Source organism: Phyllostomus hastatus, unplaced genomic scaffold (assembly GCF_019186645.2).
Source record: "Phyllostomus hastatus isolate PE091 unplaced genomic scaffold, TTU_PhHast_1.1 phas_contig_41, whole genome shotgun sequence".
NCBI lineage: Eukaryota > Metazoa > Chordata > Mammalia > Chiroptera > Phyllostomidae > Phyllostomus > Phyllostomus hastatus.
Window position 1 is genome coordinate 8,172,797 of NW_025333876.1, and position 27,783 is coordinate 8,200,579.

A 27,783-nucleotide genomic window follows, 5' to 3' on the forward strand; every position below is an offset into this window, starting at 1 on the left:
TCCAGGGCTTTTTTGATGCATTGTTTTAATTTGGTGTAGGTTTTATTGCTTGTTTTTCAAATGATCTCTTCTTTTTAAATGGCTTAAAATCTGGTGGACAGTTTCATTCTTGGAAGCTTCTCACCTGTCTCAAGTGACTCTACTTTTAGAGTCACCAGATCATGAGCTCATACCTACCTCCTGCTTGCCCTTTGAAGTGGCTTCCAGGGTAACCAATGGCCCAACTTGGCCACTGACCGAGGCCACCCAGAAAGAAGCCTACAGCTCAGCCAGTTACACTTGCAAGCTGCCTATATTTAGGCAGAAGATAAATCCAGCAGAGGTTCATGTGGTTACTTCCCTACTTTTCTCTTCTTTTGCTTCGAAATAATTTCATTATCTTTCTCAGGAAAATTCTACTTTATCTTCTCTCAGGCTGGATGATAGGCAGCAAAGTCTCCACAACACTGCCCACCTCTCCTTCTGGTCCTTCCCTGAGTGCTGTCCCACATGGGGCCCAGGACACAGCCATTGTCCTGCCTCGATCGTGAATGACCAGGGCTGGCCACAATCCCCTGTACATGATACCGTTTCTTTTCAGTTGTAAGAAAAAACAACCTTTGATTATTTATGAAATGCATACAAACTCTACACAGCACAAAATTCCCATCTGAGCCCCTACCTTCTGCATTGAGATGCATGGTTTCCAGGGGTCCCATAAACGCATAGCGCAGGCCGAGGCCGTGAGACATGACGAGGTCCAGGTCACTCGGAGACACCGTTCCTTCCTAAATGGTGGAGAGGGAGCAGCACATGGATGAGTCCTCTGGAAAGACCGCTTTCCTATGGTCACTTCTATGGTAACTGGGACAGGACCCAAAAACACTTTCCAGGCACTATAATAGTGTTTTCATCAAGTTTTACATGATGAAACTATAATATATGAATGAATCCTGAAAAGAGACTATTTTGTGAAATGTCAAATGCCAATTCACCTTTTCCATAGCTGTAATCCACTTCCTATACTGGGCCCAGTTCCACTGTCTTCCCTTCTCACAACCCATGCCTCACTTGCAATTCTGGAAAAGGGGGGTAGGATGAAGGGAAAGGGAAGAAATACATGGGACACTGGAGGAAAAAAGAGCAAGAAGGCTTTTCTATTCATCTGCTAACATCTGGGGCTGTAAGACTGGAGCCATCAAAAGAACTGCAAAGTTGCTCTCCAGGCTGTGCTGCCTGCATGCCCGGCCTTGTTTAGCTTTTAATGAGTTTGTAAAGAATGATATTCTTTGATGAAATGCAGCTTAGAACTGGGTGTTTGTTGGCAAATGGGAGGCCCTAGAACCTTCTGCAAATGCAAATTACAAAGCAAGAGGCACAGTTGTTAGGCTTTTAGCCTGCATGTCAAATTGGCCATTTGTGTGAACTGGTCTGCTCCTCACAACCTTCTGGAAGGAGCAGCAATGCATTAGACATATTTGCATCACTGGGTCCTTCACTGAAAACTCAGTCTCCTCTGAGGGTTATTTTCACCATGACCTTTCAGCTGTAAGGAAGACAGACATGGGGGACACTGCCCTGTTTTCCCGAGTTGTCACTGGTCAGACAGGTGTGATGACTGTGAGCTCTCCAGCACCCACCTCCTGGGTGGTCCCTTACACACAGAGTGCTGTGGGTGCAGACACAGCTCCCGCCCTGAGGCCAGGCCAAACTGCTTCTACAAGAGACCACGCACTGTGCTGCCACTCTGACACCTCTTCCACTGGCAACCTGGGTGGCTTTGCTCCCAGGGGGAGAGGGTGAAGAGCTCAGCTGTGGAAATCTCAGTTCTGCCCCTACCCCAGGGCACACCCACACACTGTCCACCCAGCTCCCTAGAACAGGCTCAGACACATGGTCTACCCTACATGGCCTGTTATTCTGGGTTACAGAGCAAATCCTTCCCCCTTCCCTGAAGGGCTACCTTGTTGGAGACAGTGTCTGGGATGGGGATGAGATGTCGTCACAGGTTTACCATGGTTTTGAGGCCCTCCAGACAGCCCTGGGGGTTCTGGGCTAGGCCCTCTATGCTCAGGAACTCCTCCCCTGGGCCAAGTGACTTCTGAAGTTCCAGACTTCAAAGTCACCCAAGAGGCAGAAAGGGGATTTGTACCCCCAACCTCCAAACTCCATGGCCTGCAGCCCAGCAGCTGAGGGAGAAACACCAGCTGTCTCAGGTCTATGCAGGTGTCTGGACCTCCCAAGAGGCAAGGGGGAGAAGCAGAAGGGCGTCTGGACCGAAGAACCAAAAAGACAGAACCACCTGCAAAGGGCAGTGTGGTTTAGGTGTAAGGGGAAACTTGTTTGAGGGAACCATTCTCCATCTAATCTGATGTGTGAGAGAAAGATGTGCACAAACCGTGAACACATGGTTCAGAGAATGAAGACACGGCCTGCAGTCACCACCATGTCCACCATTCCTGTTCACATCATTCCCAAAGACAAACATTTGACTTTTGTAATAGCCATTTCTTTTAAGATTTGCCATCTATGTTTACATTCCTAAAAAACAGGGCGTGCTTTTTACCTATTTTCATCTTCTTTGAAGTAGAATCACACTGCATTCTTTTGTGACTTGCTTCTTTCACACAAACTCATGCTTTCAGACTCTGCGCATGTGCACAGCTGTAGTCTGTCAGTCCTCACTGGTACATGAACACCAGAGCTGAATCGCCTGTCCTGCTGTCCATGTACCTCTGGGTTTTTTCCTAGCTTGCGAGTGCTGTAAAAAGGGCTGCTGAGAGGGGTTCGTATCCAAGCATAACTGCTGTCCCCCGGTACACACATCACTGGCTGTGGGGAATAATGCCGAGCTGCTTCCTGAAGCAGCTGCGCATATGTCCTGCCTCCTCTAGTGGTGCATGGGTGGTCCCATCACTCTGCATCCCTGTCAGCACTTGGTGGCCTCATGCTTGCAAACTTTTGCCAATCTGGTTGGCTACCGTGGTACCTTACTAGGTTTCCTATTAGTTCTAAATCATCCAACCATGAGTTTATCTGGACTGCTCATGGCAGCAAATTAATTTATTGTGCCCTGGCTGGTGTGGCTCAGTGGATTGAGTGCCAGCCTGCAAACCAAAGGGTCACCAGCATGATTCCCAGTTAGGACACATGCTGGGGTTGCGGCCAGGTCAGGTCCCCAGTAGGGGGTGCACAAGAGGCAACCACACACTGATGTTTCTCTCCCTCTCTCCTTCCCTTCCCCTGTCTAAAATAAATAAATAAAATCTAAAAAAGTAATGTATTATTTATTTGAATGCTGACAAGTTTCACCTTCCTTCACTTCTGATAGCAAAGCTGTAAGGAGGGAGGGGCAACAAAGGAAGGAAATAATACACAGAAGCTCACAGTGATGTTCTAAGCCCTGGGGGCAGGAGGGGTGGCTTTGACTCCCTCTCCAGGCTTCCCACAGGCATCTGCCGTGGCACCTGGCCCCCATGGGCTCCAGAATGCTGGGAAAAGCAGTCAGGCGGGGGGCCTGCAGATTCTCCCTTACCCTGGCTTCCAGGCCTACATTCCACAGCCTGAAGTTCACAATGGCATTCGAACTGTGAGGGATGTACCTAGGAAAGCTGTCTCACACTTGCGCGGTGCTGTTTGCCTTGGCTCTTTTATAACTGTGCTTGGTGCTTTTAGGGTTGACTTCAAAAGGATTTCAAAATACCCAGAAAGGGAGCCACCCAAGGGCGGTTAGTTTTTGATTTGTAAGTATCATGTGAGCTAACAGTGGCCCCAACCACAGAAAGCCTTAGAGGGACTCTCCACGCTACATCATCACGCAGGGGAAAAGCCTCGCCTCCTCTCAAACAATTCCCAAATGTTTTCCGTCCCCTCCTGGCTTGTCTGTGGAAGGGCTCTCTACTTTTACCAGTTACTATTCATTAGCTCAACAAGTTAGAAAATGGAAAACATTTTACTGTCTTCTCTTCCTAATTCATTCTTCCTGCTGCATTTGCATTATTGAAGTAGATTTCTCTAAGCTTGAGTTTTTACCCAGAAACTAAATCCAGAGAAAAGAAACAGAAGTGATTCAGCTAAGATGCTCACTGACGCAGTTTATCCTCACTGCACTCCATACTGAATAAAAGGGCCATGGGTGGAAGGTTTTAAAGTTCAAGTTGCTTAATTTTGCTGTTGAGCTTCATTCCTCTGAGTGGGACCAGAGTTTCCCATCCCAAAACACACCTTTTGGAATATTGATTATTTTAAGCTGATTAGTTTTAAGAAACCAAAGATTCAGAAAGAAACTTTGATCCTCCCCACCTTTAACTTCCAAAAGAAATTCAGATAGGAAAACCTGCTTCAGGAAGAGACCCTTAGCATAGCGACCTTAGCATAAGAGAAGTCAGTGGCAGACAGGGAGGATCCAAGCAAAAGCCTGTTTGTTGGACTTCTCTCCTGTGCCCCATGGTTTCTGGGTGGCTCAGCAAGAATTTGTTGACCACACGTTTGCTCCTTTTCATCTAACCTGTGGATTGCCTGCCTCCCCTGTGAAGTCCCAGACCCCTGCTTCCCTCTCCTTGGTCCGGAATAGCACAGAAGCTGCACTGCCCCATGTGTCCTCAGGTCCCACATTCTTGTGGAATCCACAAATGCACATGCATAATAAATCTGGTCATTTTCTCATGTTAATTTGATCATTACTAGGGCAGCTGGAAGGTCTCAGAAAGCTGGGAGGAAAATTACTTTTCCATTCCCACACCACCCAGAGACTTAATGACATCTGGGGCCTAAGTGTTAATATTATCAGGATTAATTACAATACATAATCACAATGGTACAAAAGGCAGAAACAAGTGCTTGAGTTGAGCTCATGGATCTGATCGATGATTCCTCAGAAGCAATACACTTCACACTGTTTGAAGGTTAAAACCCTACCCCACTCCAGGGTATCTGTGGTTCAATCAACATTTGTCAGTATAGCTGTCAGTAGTTCCTCCATTCCATGGTAAAATTTTCACGTCATACATACAAAGAAAAGCCCCATGTGGTTCAAACATTCCTCAAACTCATACAGAGTGGCTAATGCTAATGTCACTGTTGATTCAAAACCTGGCTGCAACACATCTTAAAAAATCACCATGCAAGGAGAGCCCAGCCCAAGTAGTAAGGAATCCCCTTTACTGAAAAAACTCTAGCTTCTACTTCCTTTAGTTATAATCTAATTTACTGAGCTGGAAAGCATTATGCTAAGTGAAATAAGCCAGGCAGTGAAAGACAAATACCATATGATCTCACCTTTAACAGGAACCTAATCAACAAAACAAAGAAACAAGCAAAATATAACCAAAGACAGTGAAATAGAGGACAGGCTGACAGTGACCAGAGGGGAGAGAAGAGGGAATTTCAGGGGAGAATGGGAAGGGTTTACAGGAACCAATTTAAAGGACACATGGAGAAAAACTAGGGGGAGGGTGGTAATGGGAGGGAAGTGGGGAGGGTTGGGTGGGTGGGCTGGGATGGGAGTAAAAGGGAGAAAACTGTACTTGATTAACAATGATTTAAAAAAAAAATCTAACTTACCACAATCAACACAAACTCATGACCAAGACACACGCATTGTACCTGGCACACTTCGGGGGTGGGGAATTGGGGGGGTGTGGGGAATGGCACAAAACTGTTGCACATGAGTAAGGAGCAAATTCAAGATGCTTAATAAAGTGCTCAATTATTAATTGAGTACTTTATTTATTAACAAATTATTGTTGATTTATTTGATTATTATTGCATTGTTATTTGGAAATAAATTGTTTATTAATAAATTAATAATTTATTAATTATTAATGAAGCACTGTGATAACAACTTTAAGCTTAATTCAAGGCCTGAGGGTGTATCAGTCAGGGTCCTAACAGAGAGAACCAGTAGGTTATATATACGGAACAAGATTTATTACAAGGAATTGGCTTTTGCAATTGCAGGCACTGGCAAGTCTGAAATCTGGAGCAGGTGCTGATGGTGGAAACCTCAGTTTCTCCTCTTGAGGTCTTTCAACAGATGGGATGAAGCTTGTCCAGGTCACTGTGAACAATCTCTTTTAATAAAGTAAACAAATTGTAAAAGCTCTCTAGCCTAGCCAAGTTGATTGTCACAAGGGACAGAGTAGAAGTTCAAACATGGTCCTCACCTTCAGGTATCTTGGAACTAGCACTTGGTTTGTGGGATGGGAGAGGAGGAGAGAAGACACATTTAATGATTACCAATAGGCAAAAGGTTGATAGATTTAGTGGTTCTTGATCTTTCAGATAGACACTGAGAAAAGGAGAGGCAGGGCAGTCTTGCAGAGTTTAAGGGTGCAGTATTTGATGAATGAATCTCTTGTATTTCTTCCATTGATTATAAACTACACAGAATTATTTTTCCTTCTCTCTAATCATCCCATTCTCATATTAAATTTTCTTATTCAATTCCTATATTTTTGGTGTGCCCTCATTTTCACTTACTGTTCTCATGTATCTTCATACCATCTTTTCTTGTCCAGTTTTTTTAGTTAGCCTCCAGCTTTTGATCTATTTTGTTTCACTCTACTTTTCACCGCACTTCCACCAGGAACACAGACTTGGGCCCCAGGAACAGGGACTAGGTCATGTACAAGTTTTCCTATTCCTTCCGACCAGAGCTGCTGGGAATCAATCTATGGTCTTAATTGAGAAATGGGGGCAAGAAAAGCTGTATCTCAGGTAAATGCTGGGTAATGAGATGTTACATATAAAGGTGTGAAGCAGGCAGTGGACTTGTTCAGTGTCAATGCGGTCGGAGGCCAAGAAGAAAGGGGCTACAGACAACTGTACTTGACCAGCAATAAAAATAATAATAATAAAAGAAAGGGACTACATAGGGAATAAAAGGAAGAGGGCTCAGCTTAGTCTCTGGTTAGCGCAAGGACAGAACAAACAAACTGGGTGAGCTCCTCATCTCCAAAGATATTTCAAAGATGGGCTAGATGAGAATAATCACTGGTGTAATAATGACTCAAGTACGAGTGAGGGATACTGCACTCTTTTTTGGAAACACCTAGCCCTGGGGTCAGAGATAAAATGGTTACAGATCTTGAAGTTAAATTGAGAATATCATGATGATTCACAGCTCTTCTCATGAGAAGCTAACTAGAACGTGAGTCCACTCCCCCAATTTACTTCGACTTATGAGGTCTTTCTATGCTCCTCACAAGCATTAGTTCTCCCACAGTTAATCTGAATCTGGCTGCAATCAAGAGTGAAAAGACACAATCAGACCCACCCACCCACACTACCTTCCAGGTGAGGCAAATACAAGACTTTAATAAGCAGTAAAGAAAAGACAGCTAAATGCTGCCCACTGTTGCTCAAGGGCTGTGGCTGGGCTGTACAGCTGCTCAGCCTCATGCCAATGCCTACAAGCTTTCTTGGGTGTGGGGCACAAACATTCCTGCAGAACGACTCAGGCAAACTTTGCTAAGTCATAGAAGAGCTGATTGAACACCACATTTAACTGATGCAACAGGACACTGAGTCAGAGTCAGGAAGCACCCACTGTGCAGAGCCTGGGGAGGTGCTCAGGGGAGGAGATGGAGTGCAAGATGGACATGCCACCAGGCTGTGGGACACCATGCCACACATTCCACTGATGGCCAGAGGTGTGGGTTAAACCCTCTGCAGACATTTTGACTACACCTATCAAATCATAGAAGCACAACAGGGAAAGTCAGTGCCAGAAATAATTCCATGAGAAGACTCTACAAGGAGAGACAGTGTATGCAAAGGGGCTTATGAAATATTATCAAGGCAGAAGACTTGAAGCTATCTTAAAACCAGGTTAAATTTTTAAAAGATCAACTGAATGAAATATCATGAAGCCATTAAAAAAAAAGAATACCTGAGGAAAGTATTCTTAATAGAAACTAGACAGGAACACAGAAAAATAAAAGCCATTTAACTTAGGATAGGGGAAACACAGGTGGTATTTTTCTCTTTGAATATTCTTTAAAATAAATCTCTTACATAGAAACAAATCAAAAAATTAAAGAGAAAAAGAGGAAAGACTTTGTTCTAATGCCAGGGATGTTCCAGAGCTCATTAGGTCCTAGGGGTCAACACTTGGGTGTGTTTTTTCGTGCTGTGCTGTGCTTGTACAATGCTTTCAGGGAGAAAAACAGTATTATAGAGCCTGAAAGAATGGAAAAGGTCTTGAACTTAAAAACAAACACAGCAAAATAATCTATCTTTTTGTGCAAATGTGAAGAACTGCTCTACCGTTCAGCACAGGCAAGGATCCTTTCATTGGCAGGTCTTCTGGGAATAAAATATTTTACAAAGACATTTGAACTAAAGAATATAAGCCTGACTCCAAAATCAGAGGCACGGCACATCCCCTCTCTGTGCCCAGGTCCAGGTCCCAGGCCATGGAAGCAAAGAGGACCAGGCAACAAGGCTGCACAGTGTGAACTGTCACCTGCAGCTGCCCTTCTGGGCCTTTTCTCTTGAGAACCCCCCAACTTCCTTTAATCTTCGATTCCAGAGGCCCATTACCTCCTCCTGCCTGATAACTTTCCAACTCACAGTGGAGGAGCTGAAATCCACCATTTATATTCACTGATGAATTATCTGTTGATGGTCATTACTAGTCAGGTGTCAGCATAATGGCCTTTCATTTACTTTTCTTTTAGAGTTACAATACTAATGTAGAAGCTCTTACTTCAAACTCTACTGAAGTGATCCCAGGCAGACCAAGCAGGTTTTCTTTTAATTAAGTATGTGGTTGATTGTTTTCATTATGCTTGTCTGGTAATGGGGCTGGAAGTGTCTCTAAAATAATAAGTCTGTTTTCAATAGGGCTTTGTTGCTAACCAATTTGGCTAATGAGAAAGTTACCTTACATAAAGTAATACATACAATTATAAAAATGGTCTACTTCTTAAAAACACCAGCTTCTAAGAGTAGTTCTAATTGACTGATGACTCCCAGCCAGCAAACCACATTTCCAGACAGAAGAGAATTCGCTGCTGCAGCGCTCGCATCTTCACTGATGGCTCTAGAGAAAAGTCACACACTGTGTATACCTTCTTCAGTCACCAGCCTTCTTGGGAGAGTCCTGCACTCCCCAAGACCCACATCCTATGCATGGTCTCATATCCTGAGCCCCATCTAGATTGGGTCTTCCCAACCACATGGCTGACTCCATATTGCCTATGAATGGCCTCTACTTAACTGACCCTCATCCAGTGGTCAGAGCTGTGCCATGGGTGTGGATTCTGATACAGTTCTGGGACTTCTTAAAATGCCAAGACCCTTTTTGTCCATTCAGTGCTTCCCTGTAGATGAAAAGCACCACCCTGTCTTTGAACAAAAGACCATGGATAGAAAGCTCTCCCAATTTGAAGCCAATCAGGAAGCAGGTCTGAATCTATGTGGAGGCTAGTCCTGGCAATGGAGGTGACACATCTGCTCCAAAGGCCCTGAAGTGCCCACAGGAGCCCTGACTGAGCTGGAACACAAACATGAGTGGAGCTAAGGAAAATGACAGTCATGACAGGTGGACTTTGGTAAACTGCATGGCCTGAGAAAGCTAGAGAAGTGAGAGCCAAGAGAACTCCTTAGCGTCCTCAGCTGATGAACTTGCTGACATAGACAAGACAAGCCCCAGGCTCTGAAAGGCAAGAAACACAGAGGCCAAGTGAGCACAAGGGCAACGGGCCCAGGGGTGCCAGTGAGGCAGAATAGTAAGCATGTTCTACTTGCTGGAGGGCGGGAGACGGTTCCCTCAGCCTCATGCTTACCACTGTTTGGGTGTATTTACATAATGCCAGGAGAGTAAATACATAATGCAGAAATGGAGAGTAAATACATAATGCAGAAATGGCAGAAAAACATCTGGGAAAAAGTTTGGCTGGGTGAATTTTCGACCTGGAGAGAAAAGGAAAAGAAAGGCATAGTAACCCAGGGCAAATGGTGAGGGGGAGTGGGAAGACTCTGTGTCCACAGTACCTGAACCTGGACAGAAGAACACAAAAGAAGGAATCACACACACACAAAAAAACCAACAAAAACAAAATGACTAAAAGATAAAGAACAAAAAAGAAACAAATAGAAGAAAAGAAATAGAAAGAGACAAAATATAAAAAAGAAGGAACCACAGACTATGGATGGGACAGGCAAGAGCGCAACAGAACCCAAGTTGAGACTCAGGGTGGGACCTATTATGGACAAGAAGAGAGAGAAAGCTAACTGCCTTCCTTCAGGGCCCTCTGTGAGGCAGGGAGAGCTGCTTGAGTGGATCCTAAAGGGGGGCCCCAGCCAGCACTGCAGCAGGGAAACAGAGGTGACTCACTCCTATGACATGAGTTTCAGGGCAGGGTAAGGTAAGGTGCTCAGAGATTCCCACAGCTCAGTGGGCAAGGCTGCTGCAGGCTAGTTCTCTCAACCACAGGAGATTCACTCAAACACTTTATACATGATTTCTTTAATAAAATTAAAATTTAAGCTCTTAAGTTTAAATTTTAAAATCCATAATATTCAGAAACTCCTATAGCTGGAAGTGTGGTGTAGAGGGCCTTGCTTCTCTCTTGGCTCCTTTAACTCCCCTTCACATCCTGGCCCACTGTTCTACATGCCTCTTTTTGCCAAGTTAGATAGATGTTGCCACTGTCTATACCATAACATTTCACACAAGCCTCAGCTTTTTCTTGCTGGACAGGTGCCAGGGTAGCCATAGCCTAAAGCAGTGCATAATGTCTCCAACACTCCCTCCAAAGAAAAACTTCAACACAGCCCTACATTCCAGCTACCTGGAAGCAACTGACTGCCTGCAATGTGCTCTCTCTTGATGAGACTCTGAAGCCACAGGATAACTGCTGCCTCCTTAGTCCCCAAATCTGTGAAATAAGTGACTGAGCTGCTCTAATGTCTTCTTTTCATCCTCATTGCCCCATTTTGTACTGTTTTTCTTCCAAGAGTAGAAGTCTGAGTAGTGGGCAGATAATGTCATAAAGCACCCACTCAGGGTGATATTTAAGGAAAAATGCCATCAGAGGAATGATAGGGCCTCCCAAGACTGTCAGGAAAAGACAGGCCATGGAGGCAGCATGCTATTGGAGATGTGAGAAGGAAACATTCTGGAGATTAATGAGAACTGGAGAACTGGACCCAGGTTGATACTGGTTTATGAAAGGAGAGAAGACCAAAGACTGCCTACCTCTTCGTGGCCTCAGCACATGTAAGGGAAATGTAAGAGGTCGTGATAGCAGTAAATTCACAATTTTAGGTCATCTTTCTGTCCCTGAAATACGTTCGCCTCAGCAGGTGGTCCCCTTTGTGTCACCTCTCCACCATAAAGAAGCTCGTCGTGCACTGCAACTTAAAGGTAACAATTCCTCATGGGCAGATTGCTTGTTTCCCTAGCCAACAAGGGCCCCTGACCCCCAGCCCTGCCCCAGGAGGATGCAAGGCCTCTTGAATAAAAGGACATTGCCTGTTTTGCCTCTTACCCTGAAGGAAACTGCTTCTATTCACATAGGCTCATGACGAATAAAAGGAAACCTGACCATAACTCATATTCCTGTCCCAGAATCAAAAGGTTAGATGAGGGTAGCAGGTAGTGAGTGTGTGGCCAACATGACAAGACAACACTGTCTGGGGCTTGGGAAGGCCAGTTCTAGTTTGGACCAGCAATTCACATCCTCTGGGCAGTGACAGCCTGGCATTCGTTTGTTCAGGTGTATTTGTTTTATTCAAGAGTGAATTAAAAACATTTTTAAAATCGATGTTCACATCTTTTGGGGATAACTAGAGGTATTCAGTGTCATAAAACCAGGACTGAAAATCATTCCTCTAAGGTGACCACATGAAAGCCTTCCCACTAAGCAAAAAGAAGCTGGTTAGAGCTGCAGGTTTGTCTAATGTAAGCCTGAATCAGAGGTACAGAATCAGAAACAATATACAGACACAGAAAAACATGGAAGGAGAAAAGACAAATAAAAGATAGTAGAATATATGGATCTCACTGAAATTAAGATTAAGACTCCAGCAGCCAAAAGTTAAAATTAGTATTTAATGTTCCATTAAGGAAGAAAAATGCTGCTAATAAAACTAAGATGTTGAAATGTAAAAAAAAAAAAGTTTATCTTAGAACAGATGCAATATAATATATCGAGACTTTGAGGCCAGGGTCTCCCTGGGCAGTGAGCCAGGGCTTCTTTTGACTTTAATGTGCACATGATCCCCCTATAAGCCCCTTTCTGTGCAGACTACAATTCTGCATGTCCAGGGTGGGAAGCTGCATTTCCAACCAACTCCCAGGCCAATGCTGCCATCTATAAGCCTTGGACCTCACAGGAGTAGCAAGGAGGCGAGCATTTCAGCTCAGTTCCACTCATGAGTGACAACAAGGACTCCGAAAACTGTATGATATGCCAAGCATGTTCTCAGCCCTTTACATACATTAACCCCATCCAAATCTTCATCATATTCTAGGTCTCCTGTCACCTCCATTTATAAATGAAGACACAGAAGCAAAGAGGTGCACACATTTGAATCCCTGCCTGTCTGTGGAATATGGATCAGACCACCAAACTTCTCAGGCTAATGTCTTCATTTGTAAAGGCAAAAATAGCATGGTTTTAAGATTGGATAATTGGAAAATATCTGAAAATTCTGAGAAAGTAAAGTACTCTGTAAACTCTGAAACAATGCACAGGCTGAAGTCACTGATGAATAAAGGATTCCAGGTGGTCCCTGGTGTCAAGTCCTGATTCCTGTGTCACTTTCATGAAGTACACTAAACGGAAATCCCAACTGCATGAACCACCAACAGCCTAACTGTTAGTATCTCTGTGTGATCTCTGGGGTCCACTATTAACTGGGAAAATTCCTCATAACACTCGGCATTCACATCTGGAAATAAAGCTCGAAGACAAAGTTCTGGAATCTCAAAGAGTTCCTCTGGATCCCACAGACCATCCCTCCCTGATGAGAATCCAATAATTGAGTTTCTGCAGTTCAGGGCTCAGGGAGCAGAGATCCAGACAAGCAATCCCATTGCTCAGAAGGATGAGTAAGATCTGAGCTCATCACTCTCCACATACTGTCACCAGCAAGCATGTCCACCAGGCTGAGAACCTGCTCATGGCCCCATGACTAGAGCCTGCTCACCTCCACTTACCTGTCCTCCATGGAGCAAGGATTTATGGGAAGTAAAACTCAGCTATTGTCTGGGTGTTGAGTTCAACATTACAACCCAGCCTCCCTGACTGTGCTCATTAGCTTAAGAACATCAGCATAAAGTCACATTCCTGGCCAACGGGATCCTGTCACCCAGTGACCCAATCTTGGGCTGCTGAACTGTAGCCAGACTTGTCCATCTGGCATTTCCAAACCTACAAGGGCAGCTCCATCCTGACTCTAAAGCCAAACTGGAAAGGAAAAAAAACAGAGTGGGTGTCTGTGAGACAACAACAGAACCACCCTCCACATTCCCTCAGATTCCTAGGTACCACCTTGCTCGTGGACAGTCCCTGCCCTTGCAGAGCTGTGTGGGGACTGACACGTTCACAGGCGATGACAGGACAGTGTGTCACGGTCTAGGATGTAGTAAAAACAAGGTGTTTCATATTCCCAGCACTTTCGCTTTCTGACCTAGAATGGAAACCTATGGCTTGGCTCCCCTCTGAAGCCCCACAGGCCAGCACAGGAGCCTCTCTGCCCTATCTTTCTTAAAATTTCTCTTTCATGCTTGACGACACATATTAAAGTATACCATCACATTAGTAAGTGAACTTCAAAATAGGAAAACCACTGAGCAAGACAGTGAAACAAAAAGTTACCTCTTCAAACAAAACTGATAAATGGACAAAGATAAAGAGAGAGCAGACACTACCACCCACTTCAGGAATGAAAACAGGGCCGTCACTACAGACCCTGCAGGCACGGAAAGGGTAATGAGAAAGTTCCACCAACAACTTTATGCTCATAAATTCAACAACTCAGAAGAAATGGACCAATTTCTCAAAAACCACAAACCACCAAAACTCAACCAAGATGAAACAGACAACCTGAGTGGTTCTAGAACCATTAAAGAAGTAAAATTTGTAATTAAAAAGAACTCTCCAGGCCCGAGTGGTTTCATAGAGAATTCTGCCAAGCAAAGAAGAATTAACAGAAGAGGACAGAAAACTTCCCAACTCATACATTCTCACCTTAATATCTATGCAGTACTGCCTTGATACCAAAATAAAGCAAAGATAGTAAAAAAAAAAAAAAAGAAAGAAAGAAAACTACAGACCAGTGTCTCTTCCAAACTTAGATGCAAAAAATTCCCAACATAAGCAAACTGAATCCATTAGTGTCTAGAATGAATGACACACCTTGACCAGGCGGGATTTATTCCAGCCATGCAAGGCTGTTCGACATGAGAATGTCTGTCAAAGTATGCTCCACATGAACAGAGTTAGCAAGTGGCAAAGCAGCTTCCTCTGTTCCTCTGACACCCATATCAGAATACCGCCAGTGCTGAGTGGGGAGGCAGGCCATCATTTTGGCCAGGCCCCTGCCTGTCCCACTCTAGCTCATAACCCGGTGGGGCCCCTGGAAATCTACTGTTGGATTGGATTCGTGCAGAACTGTTTACACAGCCATTAGGGAACAGTATTCCTTAATCCACTGCTGACCCAGCACCTGAAAAGTCAGGGCAGAAGCACACAGGCTCTTGCCCAAGCAAGACCCCTTAAAGCTCTGCAATCAAGTCACCCTGTACCTTTCTTACCCAGTCTGGATAGCATACCGGCCCTGGCTGAGGTCAAAGGGAAAGGTTCTGTCAAATTTCAATGTGTTTTGTGAATCCAAAAAGTAATGAACCACAGGCACCCATGAGTCCCTGAGTAGGGCGACTCCTGCTCATCTCAACTCACTCTCCTCACACACCCAGGCTGAGCCTTAGGGGCATCCGCCCACACACAAAACCCATCCCAGGAAGAGCATGTCATAGAAAGAGAAACTCTGCAAGGTCTTCAGATCTTTTTAACTTAAAATACATAAAAGCCTTCAATTTTACTTGTAAGATTTCCCTGCTTCTTTTTATAATAAAGCTGCCCTTAAATATTTTGAGATTAACTCAGAACACCCTAAATCTAATTAACTGGCTCTGAAATTGTGAGTTTAAGGGGTGTCTTCTAAGCCTACCCCTGGCTGGCCCACTTCACACATACAGGTGTGCTCAGGCAAAAGGCATCTCTGAGGAGGCATTCTCACCTTTCTTGACTCTCAATACCTGAAGTGGAAACAGACCTCCAAGAAGTAAAGGCTTTGTTTCAAGAAATTCATGCAATAAAGTCAAGAATTAAACCAGCCCCGCTAAGAAGCAGAAATATTGATCTACTCTTCCCAGAAGGAATGAGGCAGGGGTGGTATCTCTACTGGGGTGCAGGACCCAGAAGTGGCCATATGCTCAACAGGAGGTATCCTACACTAGTGAAGACCCATGGCTTCTCTGCCCTGGGAAGCAACTACTTCAGTAACAGGTGCGTATTCAGTGTGCTAGTGGCCCTCCATGTCTGTGAGGCCAAAAATGGCAGCCCCTAAGCCGTGACAGTAAAAGCAGGTGCAATACTGACAGCCCCACTCTCCTTCCATTTTCCCACCTCTTGAGCTCTAGCCCCTACAGCAGAGACACTTCACTGTCAGTGTAAGTCTTCTCAACAGAGCACAGGGATGCCCCACAGCTCTTCCATTCCACCCTCATCCGAACCTGGACAGAGGGACCTCGGGTTTCTACATCTGCCTTCATGTTCATGGTCTGCAGATCAACTTTATTTTTTAATTTACTTACTTTTTTTAATCCTCACCTGAAGAAATGTTTCCATTGATTTTTTTTATAGAGAGGGAAAGGGAGAAAGAGAAACATCAACGTGAGAGAAAAACATTGATTAGTTGCCTCCTGTACGCACCCTGACTGGGCATCAAAACCACAACCTAGGCATGTGCCCTGACTGGGAATCGAACTAGCAACCTTTCGGTGCATGGAACGGTGCTCCCCAACTGAGTGATGCGGCCAGGGCTCAACTTTATTTTCTTAAATGAATTATCTTCTAGACTTCCACCAAAGGCAATTTTTTGAGTTCTATTTGTGTGCTTTGTTAATCTCATTTCTGTGGCCTCTTCTCATTTTGCCACATTCACACTGAATGTGTGAAAAAATTGCCTTAAAACCACTCAGCACATGGTTCCTATAGGGACTCCAGGCATGTGAACCCCACAGCAGCCAGTGTGGTGACACATGTGGGATCCCCTTTCTCAGAAGGTGTATCATTCCTGAAAACCAACAGACCGCACTCTGTCTGCCACAAGTGCCTGCAGACAGCACAGTCAAAAGAAAGCTGGGCATAATGAGGCAATAAGAAGACCTGAGAAAGCAGCCAAATTCCATGACCACTCCACCTTCCCACCTCTTGAACCAGTGAAGGGGACAGCAGAACCCTCTGTGTTTCTTCCCACCTTGGGACTTCCAGACTGCAGCCAGTTTCACTTTGAGGTCAGAATAGAATCCTTCCTGTGTGACTCCCACCCCAGTTCCCTTTACCAGACTCTAAGTTTTCCCTTGAGGTGGCTCACATTTTTCAGACCGGAGAAAGCAAGATTTAACTCAGGCTTTTCTTTCTGTCTTCAGAGCACTAAGATACATTACAAATAAAAGTAAAAATTACCTTAAAACCCCCCACAATGTTTTACCGTAATACTGACTTTTTCTTATGTCTATTATATTGTTCCCACACTCTAGACAAGTGAAAATATTTTAAATAGATCTCCAAGGAGGTACTTTCAGTTCAGTATTTCTTTCAAATACCCTACTACCAATTGATGTTTAAGATATTCTACAGTTGCTAAGAAATTAAAACTGCAAACTTAATGGTATAAACCCAAGCACTATCTTGCAGATATAAAAGCGTTAAGTGGATTTAAATGGTGAGGACACAGAGTTGCAGCTGTCATGTGGCAAATGCACTGGGCAATGAGGTCAGATGAACTTCATGGGGCTGAGACAGAGTGCCAAACAGGGAGGCAGAATCCCACTGCGCCTGCACCAGGGAGCTGTGGAAGTGGTGTCCTTGTCCCTGTCACAGGCTGGGACCCACAGGTCTGCACAGAAGTCAGACAGGAGCAGTGGGTCCACTGCAGGTGGCAGTGCTGTCACCCTCTGAGCCCAAACCCAGCCCTGCACCATGTCCCCATACAAATGTGGCGGGGAGTGTGAACCGCAAGTGCACTTCTTAAGTCACATGCAGAATCCTCCAATTAGAGAATGAGGTTAAATATTTAGATACAAATAATATCTGTTTCCATGTAAGACAAGCCTGTTACTAATAAGTATAAGGGTTATAATTATTTCTTCCCCAAGCTCTTGAAATAAATTAGGTTTCTTTTAGCAGATACACTCTGTACTTTACTCAAAATACATTTTTTTCCTCCTGAAAAACTGTAACACTGGAGGTATGGGGTCTGAGTCCATGGGAAATGCAGTGTGCCTCCCAGAGACAATTAGTGGCAGCGACACATAGGAGCGGAAAAATCCATCATCAGATGACTCCGTGTAACAGAGCATCTTTAAACAATGAATACTGCACTGGTGGTTTATTTTCGTTGCCTTTTTCACTATACCTGAGAGAACAGCTGGCCATCAGTTTCCAGAAATGGCAAGAAGTCCTGAGTGTTGACTCCCGACAGCCATGGCACCCAGGAAGTTGTTTCCACTCTGCTTCCACTCTCAGCTGGAAACCACCTCCACTTCTGCCCCGTGCTCACCCCCACTTCCACCTCTACTCACGCTGGCCAGGCCTCTGCCCTCCATTCAGACTACCCCCACTTGGGCCCGCTGCTCACCCCCACTTCCACCCTCTACTTATCCCTGCTCTGCCATCCCTCAGAGTGTCCCTGCAACTGTCCTTACTGGCCAGCACAGCCTGCGCACCTGCACCAGCCTCCAGGCCTCACTGATGACCGCATATTGCAGGCGATTCAGGACAAAGCCGTCGACCTCCTTCAGGACCCTGACCGGGGACTGTCCAATCTTCTGCATCAGGGCGTAGGTCCTGTCCACTGTAGCAGGGGCTGTCTCTGGATGAGGGACCAGCTCCACCAGTGGGACATAATACGGAGGATTCACCTTATGAGACACAGAAGGAGAGACGGTCAACAGAGCTCCAAAGTTTGGGCATCATTCTGCAGACCTAGCTCACCTATATCATATGGTCAACTAGGCAGATTCCTTTCTGGGAAGGCCCCTTGGATTCAACAAACTTGAGAAACACAGTAGTTCACAATGGAGAGAGAAAAAAGAGGAACTCCAGCACCGGGCTACATGGTTTTGTTTAAAGAATCATGACCTCATAGGAGTTGAAATTTGGAGATTCAGATCACCATCCTATCCACTGCAGCCATTACCAAACCCCTGACTTATAGGGGCTTTCAATGCTGTTAGCTGTGTAGAATTCACATCAACCCCAGCCACCCCTGCTGAGCCATGTCTTTCCAGGACAGTCACTGCAGGTCCTGCAACTCTATTGTATCCTTCAGAAACAACTGACAGCATCTTCCAAAAACTTGGCATTTCCTTAACTTTCCCATGTTGAGTCTTAAACATCATCCTCCCCAGTTGGACCTTACCTATAGACTGCACAGTCCCAGAACCCATCCACGGCATTGACCTGGGTTCGAGGTCCAGGACAGGAGGGCCTGTCCTGGTGAGCAGGCCATGACAGAAATGCATGTCTAGCCCAGCACTGAAACATTTGGCTTTGGTTTCCTTCCTTCCTTCCTTCCTCCCTCCCTCCCTCCCTCCCTCCCTCCCTTCCTCCTTCCTTTTATTTAAGTATACTGTATTGATTATGCTATTACAGTTGTCCCATTTTTTCTCCCCTTTATTCCCCTCTGCTTGTACCCTCCTCCCTCCCACATCCCCCCACCCCCTGCCTTAGTTCATGTCCATGGATCATACATATAAATTCTTTGGTTTCTCCATTTCCTATACTACTTTTAACACCCGTCTATTTTGTACCTACCATGTATGCTTCTTATTCCCTCTACCCTTTCCCCCATTTACCCCCTCCCCCGCCCCCTCCCCACTGAAAACCCTCCCTGTGATCTCCATTTCTGTGATTCTGTTCCTGTTCTAGTTGTTTGCTTAGTGTTTTGTTTGTGTGTGTGTGTGTGTGTGTGTGTGTGTGTGTGTGTGTTTTAGGTTCAGTTGTGAGTGCTGTCATTTTACTGTTCATAGTTTTGGTCATTTTTTTTCTTAGATAAGTCCCTCTAACATTCATATAATAAGGGCTTGGTGATGATGAACTCCTTTAACTAGACCTTGTCTGGGAAGCACTTTATCTGCCCTTCCATTCTAAATGATAGCTTTGCTGGGTAGAGTAATCTTGGATGTAGGTCTTTGCATTTCATGACTTAGAATACTTCTTGCTAGCCCCTTCTTGCCTGTAAGATTTCTTTTGAGAAATCCACTGATAGTCTTATGGGAACTCCTTTGTAGGTAACTGTCTCCTTTCCTCTTGCTGCTTTTAAGATTCTCTCCTGATCTTTAATCTTGGGTAATGTAATTATGATGTGCCTTGGTGTGTGCTTCCTTGGGCTCAACTTCTTTCGGACTCCCTGAGCTTCCTGGACTTCCTAGAAGTCTGTTTCCTTTGCCAGATTGGGGAAGTTCTCCTTTATTATTTGTTCAAATAAGTTTTCAATTTCTTGCTGTTGTTCTACTTCTGGCACCCCTATGATTAGGATGCTGCAATGTTTAAAGTTGTCCCAGAGGTTCCTAAGCCTCTCCTCATTTTTTAAAAATTCTTGTTTCTTCATTCTGTTCTGGTTGAATGTTTACCTTTTCCTTCTGCTCCAAATCGTTGATTTGAGTCCTGGTTTCCTTCCCTTCATTGTTGGTTCCCTGTATATTTTCCTGTATTTCACTTTTTATGGCCTTCACTTTTGCCTCTATTTTGTGACCATACTCAACCATTTCTGTTAGCATCCTGATTACCAGTGTTTTGAACTCTGCATCAGACAGGTTGTCTATCTCCTTGTCACTTAGTTCTTTTTCTGGAGTTTTGGTCTCTTCTTTCATTTGGGCTATATTGCTTTGTTTCAGCACACCAGTCTGGATGAATGTTTCTTCTTTAACTCCTTGGTTGTCAGACTTCCATTTAGTTCAACTTTTTTGGCAGTTCCAGTTGTTTTTTGTTTTTAAATTTGTTGTTGTCCTTCTTTTGGTTGTGCAAGGAAGCAAAGCATATCTACCTAGGCCTTCGTCTTGGCTGGAAGTCTGGCTTTGGTTTTCTTGGTTGACTTTGAATATTACCAAAGAATTATCAGATGTCTACACACAGTATCACTTAATACAACCTGACTAGCCTCATGCACTGCAGCAAACTGTTTCCCAAGTGCTGCTTGTCAGTTTTTTTCCCTCTACACATGGGTGAAAATTAGTAGAACCTCACATTACCCAATAACTACAAGAAGCTTCCATTTTAAAATGACACAACAGAAAAGGAAAAGAAAATATATTTCTCCTAGAACACTGTCTAGAAGAGGTGGGTGGTCCACACACAGCTATACTTCAAAGGCTCCTGTTCTTGGCCTATCCTGGTCACACTCCCTTAGCTCTCTTAGAAAGTGAGAGACCCTGGCTGGGTAGCTCAGTTGTTAAGAGTGTTGTCCCAATACACAAGGTTGTGGGTTGATCCCCAGTCAGAGTACATACAAGAATCAACTGATGAATGCATAACTAAGTGGACCAACAAATCGATGTCTTTCTTTCTCTCTCTCTCTCAAATCAATCAATAAATAAAAAGACAGTGAGAGAGGATGGCACCTGTTTTCAAATAAATTAAATCAATGCCTCACTTGAGTCATTTGTCTCCTGTCTTAATCATTGAATTCTTACAAAAGACATTTCACCTCTGGCCTTTTTAAAGATTAGAATTATAAGAACTGAAAACATGTCTGTGTCAGATGAACTTTATGTCACTGTACAGCAGGGATTTTGGGGTCAGAATCTCTTCAGTGCTGTAAGCTTCATGTAGCAAAACACAGATGGAGACAAACAGGTAAAACACATTTTTACGTAATCTTTCTAGTTCCCTCCTTGCAGGCTCTATGCCTGCCCATGCTCTCTCTGAGTCATGGTGCTCCAGGTTGCACTCTTGGCCTCCTAGGAGGACTTGTCAGGACATCAGTGCCACCACCAAGATGCTGGGACCTCACACAGAGCATCTCTCCCACTCTAGGCCCACATTTACAATTGTGCACTGGACTCTTTCCCTTGGACATCTCACAACCTGTCATAAATTAAACTCACACCTCTCCACCCAACACATGTTCCTCTTCTTAGTTTCCTGTCTTAATAAGAACACCCAACTTATTACCATGAGAAGCATCCTTGGTCCTTGCCTCTCCCTCACCTTACCCACTTCCAATCAGTAACAAAAGTCTTCTCAATTATATTTACATCCTCAAAAAATCATTCCCTCTGCTATATTTTTGGCTCAGGCCATCACTTCCAACTTGAGTTTTGGCACTCTCCTCTCCTCACTGGCCTCCCTATAGGCTCACCCTCCCTTACCCTGGCAAGGTGACCCTTTGTAAGGTGGAGCTATCAAATCCATAGGCATAGAAAGGCAAATGGTGGTTGCCAAGGGCTTTGGGAGGAAAATTGGGAGTGGTTTAATGGTGACAGAGTTTCAGTTTTCTAAGATGAAATGAGTTCTCAAGATGGATGGTGGTGATGGTTGCACAGCAGAGTGAATGTACTTAATGACACTGAACTGAACACTTAAAATGGTTCAGATGGTAAATGTTATGTTATGTGTATTTTATCACAATGAAATTTTTTTGTAATTAAAAGGACGACCCTGATCATACTGCCTCCAGCACAGAGTCCTGCAGCAATTCCCCAGCACCCACTATAAAAGCCACAGCTACATGGTTTGGCCCTTTGCTGTGTCCCCAGGCTCAAGCTGATAGGATGCTGGGAAAGGACCTCCAGAGGCCTAAGGTCATTCTTGCCACAGCACCTTACCCTGTGACAGGAAATTAATCCTTATTTCAGGCTCAGAGAAGGATCCTGACAATTATGACAGGTGCCCCTTAAATTTAATGTAGTACAGATAAGAGAAAGAAAAAAGAGAAAAAACCAATATAAGTGATTCCACTAAAAAGGAAAGAATGGCTGCTTTCTGAAATGTTCTTCCCTTTCTGGTGGGGATGCAGGACAGGCTTTCTGCTGTCAGTCTACAAGGAAGATAGAGAAATAGGCCCCCAAGAAATGAGGAAAACAGTCCCAACTGGGTCACTCAGTGGGTTGAAACATCATCTCGTACACCAAAATGTTGTGGGTTTGGTCCCCAGTCAGGGTGAGTACAGCAGAAAGCCAATCAATGTTTCTCTCTGCCTTCCTCTCTCTCAGTAGACATATCTTTAGGTGAACATTTTAAAAATTTTAAAAACAGAAGAAGAAGAAATGGGGAAAACAAAGGATAAAAGAAGGTGATGTCTTTAAAGGTTAACCACAATGGTCCCTGGGCTGAGCCCTGTTGGAGGCACAAGAGGGGACTGTCTGAGAGCTCAGGTTGAGCTGGGCGGCACAAGGGCCCTTCTCCATTCATCTCATGAAAAGCCTTGCCAGAATCTGGAACCAAGCCGGAGGCATGTGATCGGGCGATAGCACAGCCCAGACACAGAGGGCTGTTTATTCTCTCCGCAGCCAATTAAAGAAGCTAACCTCACAGAAGAAAGGCAGGCTGACCCTTCTCCAGAAGATCCACTCACACCCCCACGGTGGGGGTACTACCGTCTAGGTGAATTCCTCCTCCTCTTACAACACGGGAGCAAAAACAAAAGGGTTCTTGCTTATAGGTAGTTCAGAGGAATTCGTCTCTTAGTACTTTGATAATTTACATACTGAAGTCCTTTCATCAGTGACAACCACCTACCGTCTGAATTTGCCCTATACAAAGCGAAAAAAAAAGGCAGCCCACATGGCCAGGAAGCTGGAAATCTGGAACAGGCAGTGTTGTGCAGTGTGTGGGACACATAGACACGTGCACCCTCCACACGCGGCAACTCCAGAGCGGAGTGTTCCAGTGATCACCACATGAGGACAAACAGGCTCAGGGTGAGAAGGGAAACTGCGGCAGAGAAGGCATATGCATGGCAGGGACTGCAGGGTGGGGGCACCCTGGGCACCTGTGCAGGCCAGCCTTATTAAGTCCCAGCAGCGGTCCAGCTCTATCTAGCCTGGTACTGAGGTCAGAGCTATGCCTTTGGAAGCTGCTCCCACTCAGGGCCAAAATCCCCGTGGGCCAACATGTGTCCTTCCAAGGCAGCAGCAGGGCAGCACTGAGAGCACTGGGTGCACTCACGAGGCCCCATAAGCCCCATGGGACCATCACATCCCCCGCTGGAATAAGGAAGGAAAACAGGAAAACCTTTATAAAGTATGGCTGAAACCCTCAGTGCAAATATGAGCTGTTTGTGTGGAATCTGATATAGATTCTAAGCACTAAGAGACTGTACCATACTTGACTTCAGACAGTCACTAGCAAATATTGCCCCACTGCCAAATGGCCATCCCCAAACCCTCTACACTTCTGCAGGGAGACAGGAAGATAGGGAAAGGAAGCATAAAAACATCAGATAGCAAGAATGTTGGGACCTGGAGAATGGCTGTATTATCATCCCTCTGTACTTGTTACTTTTCCCCCTGTAAATATAATTTTCAACTACTTCAGAGCCGAGAGAGCACAACCCCCCACCAGTGCTGAGATGCCCACCAGAAAGGCACCCACGAGAACATGTGTGATGTGGAAACTCGCTGGCAGGTGGCCCTTCTGCAGAAGGGTGGAGGCAGCAGTCTTTCAGGGAATGAAAAAACTTCCTCTTCCTTTATCCGGGTTCCCCCTTCCGTGCAGAGGTGTGACAGAGCAGGGAGCTGAGGGTAGTGGCCTGTAAGCTGACACTCTGAGCCACTTCTGTCTGGCCAGCAAAGCTGAACAGAAAACCCTGTAGCTCCTCAAAGGTCACCAATGGTTCTGGGTTCTGTAGGTACTGCCAGGCTAGCTAAGACTGAAATGCCCAAGATGCTTTTTGCCCTTTCCAGAGGTCAGTGGAACGATCAAAAGGTGGGTGACACCAGCACAGAAGAAAAAAGGGATAAAATTCTGAAGAAGGTCAACCTGGGTAATTTGATTTGCTTTAGTGATGTCAGTTTCAGTTTAAAATAATTTATAAAAGTAATGAGAGATTAGTTTTTACAATGAGATCTGGACTGAGTTTGATTATGCTGTTTGTCTTTGATTAAATAAGTAAAACCAAGCAATATTGGAATGGTATGAAGGAGAGAAATGCCATTCGTATTCAACAGCTACTGACTGAGAGACACTGGTCAGAGGTGACATGCTGCTGGGAAAGAAGAAAGTAAGTAAGGCACGAGCTCACCCACTGGTAGTTTAAAATTGAACAGGTGTGCTAAAGTGTCTTTTAAATTATTTTTTATTTAAGTGTAGTTGGTATCCAATTTCATATTGGTTATATTAGTTTCATGTGTACAATATAGTGATTCAATATTTTAATACCTTACAATGTTATCACCCCACTAATTCTGGTAGCTATCTGTCACCATGTAAACTGATTACAATATTATGACTATTTTCCCCCTCATCTTGTTCACCCACCCCCCACTCTCCCCCTCTGATAACCACTGCTTTGGTCTCTGTTTCTTTGAGTCTGTTTTTTTGTTTTTTCATTTGTTTTGAAATCATATGGTATTTGCCTTTCTCTGTCAGACATATTTCACTTAGCATAATACCCTCTAGGTCTATCCATGCTGTCGCAAATGATCTCAGTTTTTACAGTCGAGTAATTTTCCATTGTATATGTGTAACCATATCTTCTTCATACACTCGTCTATTGATGGGCACTTAGGTTGTTTCTATATCTTGGCTGTTGTAAATAATGTTACAATGAACACAGGGGTGCGCATATCTTTTCAAATTAGCAGTTTGGATTTCTTTGGGTAAATACCTAAAAGTGGGATTGCTGGATCATTATGTTAGATCTATTTTTAATTTTTTGAGATAGCTCCATACTGCTTTCCACAGTGGCTGCACCAGTCTGCATTCCCATCAGCAGTGCACTAGGGTTCCCCTTTCTCCACATCCTCGCCAGCACTTGTTTGTTGCTTTATTGATGACAGTCATTCTGACAGGTATGGGATGCTATCTCATTGTGGTTTTGATTTGCATCTCTCTGATGACTGGTCAAAGGATTGAGGAGGTATTTTCTGAACAATTTGATTTAGTTGTTTTTCTAAACTGCCTCAGAAGTAATAACACTGGTTAAACGTTATAAGCTTTCAAGCAAGAGCCTTGAACTTCAATGAAGCACTTGAGTAACAATGTAGTAGGTGGTTTCTGGTTTCTAAGGGTTTTTATGGACATATAATTGTCCCAGAAGCTAAGACTGGACATGCTTTGTGGGACATGGTCTTTAGGTCCTGTTGGTGCTAATTCACATGTATTTAATAGTAAGTGAATGTAACTGGTTTTATTTTATGTTCTATGGGTCTAAGTCTCCTTATGTCATAATCACTCTTCACACTTTGCATTATACTTCTGTAAAAGGACATTCTGAACCACACAGTCCTATAAGTGGTGGTCCAAACTGTCCCTTCTTGCAACATACAAAATCTAGCCTGCATCTGTGACTCACTCTTTTCATTTACCCCCTTGAGCCAACCCAGGACCTCCTGACTCTAAACTACCCTTGCTCAAAAAGAACTTCCCTGCTCTCAATTCCATGGTTCACAGCCTCTCCTGGGGTCAATCATTCAAGGAATGCTGTCCCAGGCTCTGTGAAGTGGCTACCCCCCTCTGAGCCACCTTCAGGCTACCCTCCAAAGGCAATGTCTGCACCATATCACCACACAGCTCTATACCTGAGCCAGTCCCAGTTCCTCAGAGTAACTCTGTTTCTCTACAACCCAACTCTTCCCATTTTTCCGTCTGGCTTCCCAGGTACATATGCTCTTCCAGTCCAACTGGTGCCCCTCACAATTCATCACACTCTGTACTTGTTCTTGGCCTAGGGTCTTTCTTACACTCTTTCCCAGACTCAAACATTCTTCTCTCTCATAGGCCCAACCAGACAATATATGGTCTGCCCAGCCTCAGACCCAGCCTCTTGGTGTAGTTTCTCCCAAGCTTTAACCTCCAATGGCCTGCAGGTGCCAAACTGCCATACTTCCTGTACTGTCATACTTCTGATGACTTGAGCTGAGCTAGCTTTTCTGTTCTAACAAATCATCTGGGTTCTCCAAGGTTATACTGAGGTTACAGTTGGGACTCAAACATCCATCAAGTGATCCATGACTCCCCTCTCTGATTGCTCACACTAACACATTAATCTCAAGATGTATTGAGTGCTTGCATGGCAACTTAAACTCATTACCCAATACGCCTCATAATGCAGGCCTAGTTAATAAGCTTGTCCAGGTAATTACAACAATAGCTTGGGACCAACAAGGAGGGCTTCCTGCTGAACCAAAATCTGAGAAGTGAGACTCAGAATCTGTGTTTTAGTAAAACTCATCTTACACAGTAAACCACACAGTACAAGTGACAGGTCTATAAAATCCTACTCAGTGTATACATTATTGTAACATGGACTTTTTCTTTAGTAGGGGAATTATTAGTTCAGTATTTCTGCTCCTTGGCTGAACAGTAAAGTATTTGAGGGCAAAAGTCTGTAAGGATTGCTCGTTCTGCCCCACTATGCATTAGATATGCAGATATAATACAAAATATTTTTGGATAAAGTTCTTTTTAAAAGTGCTGATATTGTACAACTCCCTATACTAAAAACCATTAAATTGTACAATTTGAATTCTGTGGTATATGAATTGTATCTCAACAAAATAGTTAAAAAATACTAGTGGATTAAACAAAATGTATTGTTCCCCTAAAACAGAATGAGATGTGCTCAATCTCCAGGTTTGACATACTCACAGGATGAGCCACGAGGCACTGCTTCACGTGCACCAGCCCTGCAAACAGCTTGGAAGGCAAGAGGCATGAGGTAGAGCTGCTGAGGATCACGTCGTCACCAATGATTCCATCTAACTGAGCAAAAATCTTCTTCTTCAGTTCCAGGTCTTCTGGAACACATTCCTGACAAGGACATACACAGATCACTACTCATGACCACTGCACTCAGGCCCCGAGCAACACATCTCAAGTTCTAGTCATTCCACAACTGAACCAATTAGAAATGCCACAAGCAACTTTTAAGAAAAAACAAAAAGCTGCCCCCCAAAATGGTAAATTTTCATAACTCTGGAAACTGGGTGATGCCTATAAGGGAGTTGTATTGTCTAGTTCTGTGACCTAGCAATTCTATATCTCGGTATTTATCCAAATAAATACCAAACATTAATTTAAAAAGATAGATGCACCCAATGTTTGTTGCAGCATTATTTATGATAGCCAAGATATGGAAGCATCCTGGGTATCCATCAATAAATGATAAAGAAGATGTGGTACATACATACTGTGGAATATCATGCAATAATAAAAAAGAATGAAATCTTGCCATTTGTGACAACATGGATGGACACAGAGGTTATTAAGTGGAAGCAATCAGACAGAAAGACAAATACCATGATTTCACTTATATGCAGAATCTAATCATGAAAAAAATTAAATAAGCAAAACAAAAACAGACTCATAGATACAGAGGATAGATTGAGAGTTGCCTGAT

General features: G+C 44.2%; 1 protein-coding gene across 4 annotated transcripts in view; it reads right to left on the minus strand.

Moving 5' to 3' along the window:
* Nucleotides 1-27,783, minus strand: part of CRYL1 (crystallin lambda 1) — a 130,543-nt gene that overhangs the window by 7,013 nt on the left and 95,747 nt on the right. For all 4 annotated transcript variants that reach the window (XM_045844902.1, XM_045844904.1, XM_045844903.1 and 1 more), the window contains 3 exons: nucleotides 27,033-27,194; nucleotides 17,948-18,142; nucleotides 662-767 (listed from right to left, as the gene is read on the minus strand). In XM_045844902.1, the coding sequence (XP_045700858.1) occupies nucleotides 662-767; nucleotides 17,948-18,142; nucleotides 27,033-27,194 (463 nt within the window). The remainder of the gene's footprint in view (nucleotides 1-661; nucleotides 768-17,947; nucleotides 18,143-27,032; nucleotides 27,195-27,783) is intronic.